The sequence below is a fragment of the Trematomus bernacchii genome, unplaced genomic scaffold (assembly GCF_902827165.1).
Source record: "Trematomus bernacchii unplaced genomic scaffold, fTreBer1.1, whole genome shotgun sequence".
NCBI lineage: Eukaryota > Metazoa > Chordata > Actinopteri > Perciformes > Nototheniidae > Trematomus > Trematomus bernacchii.
Window position 1 is genome coordinate 516,135 of NW_022987888.1, and position 10,524 is coordinate 526,658.

Sequence of the window (10,524 nt, forward strand, 5' to 3'; positions counted from 1 at the left end):
AAGAATTTTCGCATATTATCAGAAATTCATCTAATATTTTTGGGAACATTTGTCTTTCGGGTTATTTTCAGATGTATTCAAATATTTTAGGATATCTTTTAATGGACTCTTTACATTTATTTTTAATGATTTATTTCCAGACATTTACCACATATTTTCTCAAATTATTTACACATTTTTTATATATCTTTTGGGGTATTTTTCAAACATTTTTGGATAGTTTTAAAATACCTAAAAATTTTTATTTCTATGACAATTTCTTTGACTTTTTTCACATATTATCAGATATTAATCTAATATTTTTGGGAAGTGTTTTATTCATCTTTCGGGTTATTTTCTGATTTATTCAAATATTTTAGGATATCTTTTAATGGACTTTTTACATTTATTTTTTATGATTTCTTTCCAGACATTTTCCACATATTTGCTGAAATTATTCACATATTTTTGGGACATTTTTTATATATCTTTTGGGGTATCTTTCTGAATTATTCAAATATTTTTGGATAGTTTTAAAAGACTTTATAAATATATTCTTATGACACTTTTTTAAGACTGTTTTCACATATTATCAGAAATTAATCTAATGTTTTTGGGACATTTTTTATTCATCTTTTGGGTTATTTTCTGAAATTATTCAAATATTTTTCGGGTATTTTTCTGAATTTATTGAATTATTTTAGGATATATTTAATGGACTTTTTAAATGTATTTTTATGATTTATTTTCCAGACATTTACCACATATTTTCTGAAATTATTTACATATTTTTTATATTCGTTTTGGGGTATTTTTCTGAATTATTCAAATATTTTAGGATATTTTTAAGGGACTATTTAAATCTATTTTTATTACACTTTTTCTGAATTCTTTCACATTTTATCAGAAATGAATCTAATATTTTTGGGAAATGTTTTATTAATCTTTTGAAATTTATTTTCCAGACATTTACCACATATTTTTGCTTCCTTCTGCAGGTAACGGGGAGACGCGGCTTGGCGGCGGTCTCGTTCAGGATCCGAAAATAAATTGTGCCAGGGGTTGCCGAACCCTGCTGTAGATGATCTAATGGAAATAATTGGGCAATAACTCAATCTAAATCTGACCGGTTAAGCAAGTTCAACACTAATACCTAAACATTTGGATAAAATGATTAATATGTTAAACAGCTTTAGAAAGCTTGAAGACATTTTTTGTTATGTTATTCCTTCGATAAATGGTTACATGACAATTTGACCTATTTCAAAATGTTTGATTTTTGATAAGGTAGTATTTTATGTACTTCTTATACTTTGTAATATATTTTTAACAATGTATGGGAGTTTAACTCTAAGGTGCCAAACTAAGCATGTGTGAGGATGGAGAGTGACAGAGCATTTAGGTAACATAAGAAATGGTAACAGACACACAGGATGAAAAGGAACTTTTCAAAAATTCCCATTTAGTCTTACAAGAAGTTTGACCAACGTTAACTTTAAATACCAACTTCTGATTGATGATTAAGAATAATCAAGGGGAGAATTGTGATGGCAATTATGGTATTAAAGCTTAATACAATGTAATCCTAATGAAATGTAACTGCTGATGCCTGGAAATGGCATATCAATGTGTGTGTGATAACAGATGTCTTTGGAAGGGGGTTTTATGACACTACAGGAAGAGAGGATGAGTGGAAGGCGGGGTTATCTGTATATCCCATTGTTCTTTGTAGGATGTGAGTTTTTGCATACAGTACTAGGCCATGGGGCGATCACCTGGCCTCACATGATGCTGTGTTGTCATGTGAATTATCTTTGATGTCTTCCTATATGAAGGGTCTGTGTCACAGAGAACAGTACGCTCTCTTTGGTGGACGCAGGCATTAAAACGAAGATCTCAAAAATACTGTATATCGATATTGTGTTTCTTTGCATATTTGCCTAACTCATCATTTACTCTACACCGCAGCTGATTTTAAGTTGCTTCGACACAGGTTTAAAAAAAGTACACTAAACAGGTAAATACACTATTTAAAAAATATATAAACATGAAAAAATAGAAGAATGAATATGTAGATAAATGTAAAAATACAAAGATATTTCTAAATATAAAGACAAAGAACAGAACGCAAAATTATCAGTATTTGTTCAGTTTTTTTCTGTGTATCCATATCATTTTTTTTTAAATATGTGTGGTCAGCGTCCAAATGTTCATTGTTAATCTGTGTGATTGTATGAAAAACAGTGATCTTGTAATCACGAATACAATCTTCTCCAGTTTCTGTCAGTGAACCAAATACATCACACATGTGGTCCTGCACAGTGCAGTTGGTGCCCTCTATTGGTTACTATCCTTAATATACGTATTGCAACAAGGAGGTGAACAGTTTGATCAACTTCTTCCAAGCATGTAGGTGGAACCACAATAAACAAAGAATACACAATTCCGTTTTTTTTGCTTTTTATTTCTGCTTTTACTCTAGTTGTTAGTTTATTTACTACATTTACACAATGTCCATATGGCCTGGGGAAGGGCCAGTAGCAGAAGGGGGGACCTGAAACGGACGGCCTGGGAAGGGCCAGTGGCAGAAGGGGGGACCTGACACGGACGGCCTGGAAAGGGCCAGTGGCAGAAGGGGGGACCTGACAAGGACGGCCTGGAAAGGGCCAGTGGCAGAAGGGGGGACCTGACACGGACGGCCTGGAAAGGGCCAGTGGCAGAAGGGGGGACCTGACACGGACGGCCTGGAAAGGGCCAGTGGCAGAAGGGGGGACCTGACACGGACGGCCTGGGAAGGGCCAGTGGCAGAAGGGGGGAGCTGACACGGACAGCCTGGGAAGGGCCAGTGGCAGAAGGGGGGACCTGACACGGAAGGCCTGGGAAGGGCCAGTGGCAGAAGGGGGGACCTGACACGGACGGCCTGGGAAGGGCCAGTGGCAGAAGGGGGGACCTGACACGGACGGCCTGGAAAGGGACAGTGGCAGAAGGGGGGACCTGACACGGAAGGCCTGGGAAGGGCCAGTGGCAGAAGGGGGGAGCTGACACGGACAGCCTGGGAAGGGCCAGTGGCAGAAGGGGGGACCTGACACGGACGGCCTGGAAAGGGCCAGTGGCAGAAGGGGGGACCTGACACGGACGGCCTGGGAAGGGCCAGTGGCAGAAGGGGGGAGCTGACACGGACAGCCTGGGAAGGGCCAGTGGCAGAAGGGGGGACCTGACACGGAAGGCCTGGGAAGGGCCAGTGGCAGAAGGGGGGACCTGACACGGACGGCCTGGGAAGGGCCAGTGGCAGAAGGGGGGACCTGACACGGACGGCCTGGAAAGGGCCAGTGGCAGAAGGGGGGACCTGACACGGAAGGCCTGGAAAGGGCCAGTGGCAGAAGGGGGGACCTGAAACGGACGGCCTGGGAAGGGCCAGTGGCAGAAGGGGGGAGCTGACACGGACGGCCTGGACAGGGCCAGTGGCAGAAGGGGGGACCTGACACGGAAGGCCTGGAAAGGGCCAGTGGCAGAAGGAGGGACCTGAAACGGACGGCCTGGGAAGGGCCAGTGGCAGAAGGGGGGACCTGACACGGACGGCCTGGGAAGGGCCAGTGGCAGAAGGGGGGACCTGACACGGACGGCCTGGAAAGGGCCAGTGGCAGAAGGGGGGACCTGACACGGACGGCCTGGGAAGGGCCAGTAGCAGAAGGGGGGACCTGACACGGACGGCCTGGGAAGGGCCAGTAGCTGAGCGGGTGACCTCCCCCGGGAACAAAGAAGATGAACCAACACAGAACAAGGGACACACACAGGACTTATCACAGACACAAGACACACTGGGGAGGGCATGCAAAAACAACACGGGGGTAGCAGTTGAAAATAATCTGACAATAACACAAGCAGGAAACAAAGATACAGGAAGTAGAACAAATAAGACAGGAAACAGAAATAACTTTAGGTTTGTGACATGAAATGGGCAAATGAAAAGTGTAACTGGGGTGAAAAGGGTGTTACCTTGAAACACTTAATATTATTTGGTCATAAGTCAGAGAGAAAATGCTCAGTAGGTTTGTGTTGGTGTGCAAGAAAAGCACAGAGTAACATTTAGAAGTGGCTGAGCGGTGTTCAAGTGAGCACTGACCCACTACGAGAACTGTAAGTGTCAGTCTGTAAGATTGTGCTAACTTTGTCTAAAAGTTGGTTAATGTGCATCATGTGCAGACCAATGGACTCCAAGTAGTTTGTGAAAAAAGTATTAACAGGGAGAGGGAGCAGACAGAAGAAAAAGAACACTTCAGTTTTTACATTTTACATATTTATTTATTTTGTTTTATTAATCGTATATGGAGCACAACACATACGAAAATAGGGAATCATAACAATTTGAAATTATTTAGATTTTCAAAGCATTTTCCCACAAATGTCAGACTTAATAAGTTGTGATATAATTGAACCCCGGTAAAAGTAATTGTACATATTCAAAGGTGCAGAGATGCAGATAAAGAGAATAGTATAAGACGTTGCAGGCTTTCAAGTCATGTGACTTTTTGTTATGTATCTGTGTAACACAGATGACCCAAAATGCAGCCAAGTACAAAGCAATTACTGATTTGACAACGAGAGCTAATTAAAACTCTGATACCTTTAACCCTGATGATTCATTATTGAGAGCCACTACTCACTCATTTCTTGTTTTGGCTAACTTGCATCTTGATGACAGGTTGGTAAGAATCTGACATTGTTGCCATGATGGTTATGTGATCCCCCACATAACACAGAGAGGAGCCATCCGGTATACGTCTCCTAAACGTGGTTTGTTCGCCATAGTACATCTCTTCATAAAGACCAACTTCACACGCTCTTCTCAGATTAAAAACTCCCACTGCGTACAAGTTGGAGTAGAAGTTGAAATTAAAGGGCGCAGAAAACATGACAGCTATTTTCTCAGCTGTCTGATTTGTATCCTCGTTCAGGAGATCGTAGGTAAGGAGGCCAACACATCCTGTAGCTGCGTCTGCATACTTGGAGAACAGTGCACTCCCAGAGGCTCCAGGGGCAATAGTCGATGGAAAAGGTGTGGCACAGTTTCCACTATAAATGTATGTCCTGTTCATGGGGGGGGGGAGAAAAACTTTTATTATCAGAGAATATTTATGGAGAACTTATTTACTTGATGAAAGATTTCAGACACCTTGGGTTGACAAATGTGTAGGTTGGACATTCATTCACAATCTCAATGTCGCACTGTCGGAATGTTGATCCTGCAGCACCCATACCCTTAAAATGAGAGATTATTGTAACGTTAGACTCTGCACAGCTCTCCCGTACACCATCAACCAGATTAAGAGATGGATGTTATATTAAAACCTTTTCAGGAACAGATTTCATTTGAATTACACAAACGGTGAAAAAACATAGCATCATAGTAAACGGTGTATGTTGTGTTTCGTGTGTCATATATCTGCCTCTGAAAGCTTTAAATCCACCTTGGCCATGACTTTGACACATGCTTTGCCTGGATGTATAAATGCTTTGGTGCTTAGGCATGTGAATGTACAGCATGAAGTGAAGTGCCACATGACATACTTGTTTGTGGGTGTAAATATCGAAATAGCAAAAAAACAACTATTCACACCCATGTGCAACTATACAGAGCTTTTTCAATACAAAACATATGAGTTATGTATTATATTAACATTAACACAAACAAGTGCCCTCACTCTTACCGATACACCGAGGGTGACATGACTCCAAGCACCAAGCAACATGAAGTTAACCAGAGGATAATTTAAATATATATATGACCTGAAGTAATACATTACATTGAACATTTTACATATATGTGTATTTTTGTATTAAGAGTTAATAAGTAGGTGCGTTTTAAAATGCTAGATTTTAGAGCAGAGTGTTAGGAACGTGACACAAGTGTGTCAATATTATTTTAATTTCAGTCACATAGTTTCTTTATTCTGAAACACAAGTCAAAAACATTATCTCTTTGTTGTCTCTATTCTTATGAGTCTGTCCATCCAGCCATTTCATTCCTGTGAAGGCTATATCTCAGGAGAACGTGAGGAATTCATTCAAGTCTTGCACAATCTTCCACTTGGACTCAAGGATGAATCCATTTCTGTCACATGTTTGACCTTTGATAGTGGTCAAGAGGCCAAAAGTCTCTGTGACCTCACAAAACACGATTTTGTGGCCGTAACAAGAATTATTATGTTAGCTATGACACTTTGTGACTCAACTTTCTGATAGGATAAAATTATGAATCGATGACATGTTGGACAGACCAATAATCGATAATCGAACCGAAGTTATCGATAATTGCCCAGTATATTAAATAAATACAAACGGACACGTATCAATATAAGTCAGATAATATAGACGAGGTCAATCATGGAAGAAGTCTGACATTTAATGCCTGATATATAAGTAATAGTAATAATAAATATATAGCTGATATTAGATAACTGATGTATAAGGCTCGATGTTTCTGAAAATAAGAACACCGTTAACGGCGTTCTATTTCAGTAAAAGGGGGAAAAGGATGGGATATACATCAGACAATATGTATGTGAGATTATTACGTTTTTAGGAGAAATTTATCAATTTAAAATACTAGTTATGGTATTTTTTGTTTTGTTTTATTTGTTGCTTTTAAGAGAAATTGATACATTTAAAATAATCTAGCTTTGGTTATTTTTTGTTTTATTTTTATTTTTGTTCTATTTTTGATTTTTATTTTGATTTTTGATTTTGATTTTTGATTTTAATTTTTTGAGATGATTTCAAAACCATATTTCCAGCAACTTAAGGGCTTGGTATGAGACTTCTCCACACAGGCTGCTGACGTCAAAAGGGGGACCCGAGAAACACAAGGCCAACACAGCAGATTACGTCTGGTTGGAGGGGACCTCCCATGCCGTTCGCCTAGATGGAAAGGGAGACAACTGGTACCACTGGAGCCAGTGTGCGGTCGGGAAAAACACCTGCGAGGACCCTGGACGACATCAGGACAGAGTTGGCCCTCGTCGCGAGGACCCTGGACGACATCAGAACAGATCTGGCTCTCGTCAAGGCAGTCGACCCAGGAGGCGCCATCAGCGGGCCGGAGGAGGAGGATCAGGACATCTCTCCAGCATCGACCCGGAAGCCGCCATCAGCGGGCCGGGGGAGGACAATCAGGCCACATCTCTCTAGCAGGCACCCCAGAAGCCGCCGTCAGCGGGCTGGGGGGACGAATATATGGCAAACCAAGACGGCACAGGGAACTCTATTTCCCGCTGAAACAGGTTGATATAGCCGGTGTGGAACTTTGTCTGAACAATCCATTTTTTTTTTTTTTTTTTTTGAGGAACTTTCAACTTTATTTTTATATCCCATAATGTAAGGGATTTGTATTTTTTATTCTACAGAACTATGTGTTACCAAAAGAGGGAAAAGTATGATAATGTCTTTTCTGATTTCTGTGGCTACTTTTATTGCCATTTTGGTGACATGTGGTTGTTGTTGTGTGCCTTGTATCTGCTCATTGTGTGTTAAGACTCATCAGTTCCACCATTGAGGGAAGAGTAAAGATGACTCAGCTGACAAGGACTTTGCTTTTTAGACATATTTTATTCTCCCTCCACTGTCATAATAAGTTGTTGTTCAAATGCTATATGTTGATCTCGTGAGGTGAGATCAAAAGAGGGATTGAAGTAAAAAGATATGATTCTACACTGTATTGAAGTAAACATATATTGTTTGAACGGGTTTTGATAATCACTTAGAAAAAGAATGTTATTCTCACTTTTAAATTCACTGACTTAGAGATTCTGTGTTTCACACACCAACATTGATCCTTATCACCACTAAGAGCCAGATGCTGTTTCTAAGTCGTTAAAGACATCGTAAAATAGGAAAAGATCCCCTGGAAAAGGTAGGGAGGGGAGATCGGGACGGAGATAAGAATTGACTTTTGACCTTAGGGGACTTTGGAATTTCAAGTCCTGGAGAGAACTATTGAACCCGGCCAGAAGCGAATCCAGCCAATCAGGACACTTGGAGGAGGTGGTCAGTTTAAACAGCTCCTCCCCAGGGCTTCTCTGATTCGCTTGGGAGAAAAGTGGGAAGGAAGAATCGACAAATCTCCGCCCCAAAGACAGATAGAAATACTGACGTTTGTGTGTGTAAAATTGCTTTTGGGTTTGGTGAGTTTGTTGGTCCTGATATCTGTGTCCGCATCGAATCACAAACTTGAAGTCCAATTTCTTCTCGTTTGATGAGTTTGTCTGGTCCCGATGCATTTATCCGCATCGCATCACAAATCTAAAAGTCCGGGGTACTCGAGTACTCTGTATAACTTGTATATGTGTTTGGTTTCCTACTAGAAGTAAACTCAGATAATTTGTTATAACTTTGATTCCGGTGTTTTCAATTCCTTTCTTAATTTAATAGAGATCCAGCCTCATCCAACGAACGGCGCGTAGCAGAGGTATTCTACTCCAACAATATATAGATATATACACAAACTAATTGTGCAGACCCTATCCCTCCGTAGTCTTTCAAGTAGGAGGAGAAATGCCAGCGTTCTCCTCCGGTTTACAGGCACTGTGTAAATTATATATATAGAATAATTATGATGATGAATGCATTTTTTTACCACTAAAATACAGCAACACATCTTTGATTCATGTCGTTTATAACTGGAATATTACAGTTATTATTAACTTTGTCTGTACAAAGTAGCCTGTCCAGGAAATATGCCCAAATCAACAAAAACTGCGAGCCGGCAGGCAAGACGCTCCGCTTCTGAAATGCTTCTGAAACGCGCCTGGTAGGGTATGACGCCGGAGGAGGCCGGACCAAAACCGCAACGCGGCGCAGACGGACCCGGTGGAATCTAGGGGTGACTCTACCAACATGCTTTCATGATTCTGTTTAGAAGTATAAGCCATGATAGCTTATTTTATTAACACGCTAATTTGATATGAAAATCAATGGAGGTTGAGTTAACTTTGTAGGAAAACCTACCGTCCATGACTGAGCTGTGTTTTATTTGTTAACTTCATATTTTTCATTTCCTAAAACATTTATTTTCCTCTCATATTAACAGTGTGGATCATTGAGACAGCGTGGTGTCCAGAGTCTTATCCCGTTTTTCCACTTCCTCTGAGGGGACAGCATCAGATCCACGGAGGGGGGGCATGAAGAGAGACCTGCACCATCTTCATCCACGCTGGTGTTGCTGTTATCACTTGCTCAGTGTAATTTCATTTGACCAAATGTCTTTACATTTAATAGATTTTATTATCATCCACCTTTTTGTTTTATGTCCTTTTATTTAAAACATTCTTTGAGACTTCATCTTCTGGTTCAAATTTCAATAAATGTAATGTGTATAATCACTCTTTTGTCTTTATTCTACATGAAAATGTTAGAGATTCCATTCAAATCTGTTGATTATTCATATCTTCCTCAGGCTAGGAATAGTATGTCGAGTTTTTAATGCTAAATGTATATCATTTTCTCACAGGATATAGAAGGAGACAACACAGTTTTTATCCATTGTGTATGAATGCTTCAGCTCTTCAGACCAACATAGTAAGATGTGAGCATGTTCCTAATTGTGTTGGTATGCAACCTGTGAAATGTAACATGTCTTTGAAAAAATAATAGTATGCAGTTTATATTGTGTATCACCTTTACAGTAGCTTGAAAATACATAGATGTGTTTTTTTAATCTATAAAATAAATAAATAGACAGACAGACACTTTATCAATCCCAAATTGTGAAACTATTTAACAGCAGTGTGTTCAGGTATTAAAATATTTAAAGTTGGAATAAAGTATAAACTACACAACACAAGTATAATCCACAGCAATCCATAAGATAAATCCGATATGTTCATGAAACTCCTCAGGAGGCACCAACACTAACGTGGCCGAGTGGACAGTATGATCTGTGGTGTAGTGGGCTGTCACTCAAAAACTGAGTAGCCAATGGGGACACAAAAAATGAGGGAGCGTAAACCAGAAGAGCTGCAGCGAGAGCAAAAGTCTGATCATTGAGAAAGAAGAAACAAGAACTGCAAACAAAAATATATGTGAAAACAAAGAAAAAATACTTATAGTTTACATGATTACACAAATGATTTGTCTGCAACTTATAGTTTTATTTTTTAAATGTATTTTATTTTTTTAACTTTTTTTAAAATGTAAAACTCATAGTTTTGCTTTATTCTGAGAAAGTGTTGCTTTATCTTTATGATACAAAACTATTCCCATACTTCTCTCTCTGTCTCTCTCGATGTGCTGGTGAAGACTCAGATATCCACAAGGTCGCTGCTCTCTTTGAGCCACCTTTGGGGAAACATTTGAATATTGAAATTCAGATGTCAAAGAGGTCTGTCATGGTGGATATAGGATTCATTGAAGGGAAGAATATCAATTACATGTAACAGGGAAAACAGTTGAACACACTTCCTTGTTGACTGTCTGACACACGGAAAGAAAGATACCATTCCAAAATATGCACTAATGATAACTATTGAATGTTTATATTTTTTATATTTT

General features: G+C 39.7%; 1 protein-coding gene across 1 annotated transcript; it reads right to left on the reverse strand.

Moving 5' to 3' along the window:
* Positions 1–4,325: 4,325 nt before the first annotated feature.
* Positions 4,326–5,353, reverse strand: LOC117469838 (DELTA-actitoxin-Aeq1b-like). The gene is made up of 2 exons (XM_034114292.1): positions 5,153–5,353; positions 4,326–5,067 (listed from the first exon to the last, which is right to left on the reverse strand). Exons 1-2 carry the CDS (start codon positions 5,233–5,235, stop codon positions 4,644–4,646), a joined length of 507 nt encoding a protein of 168 aa, XP_033970183.1. The 5' UTR covers positions 5,236–5,353; the 3' UTR covers positions 4,326–4,643.
* Between the last annotated feature and the right edge of the window lie 5,171 nt (positions 5,354–10,524).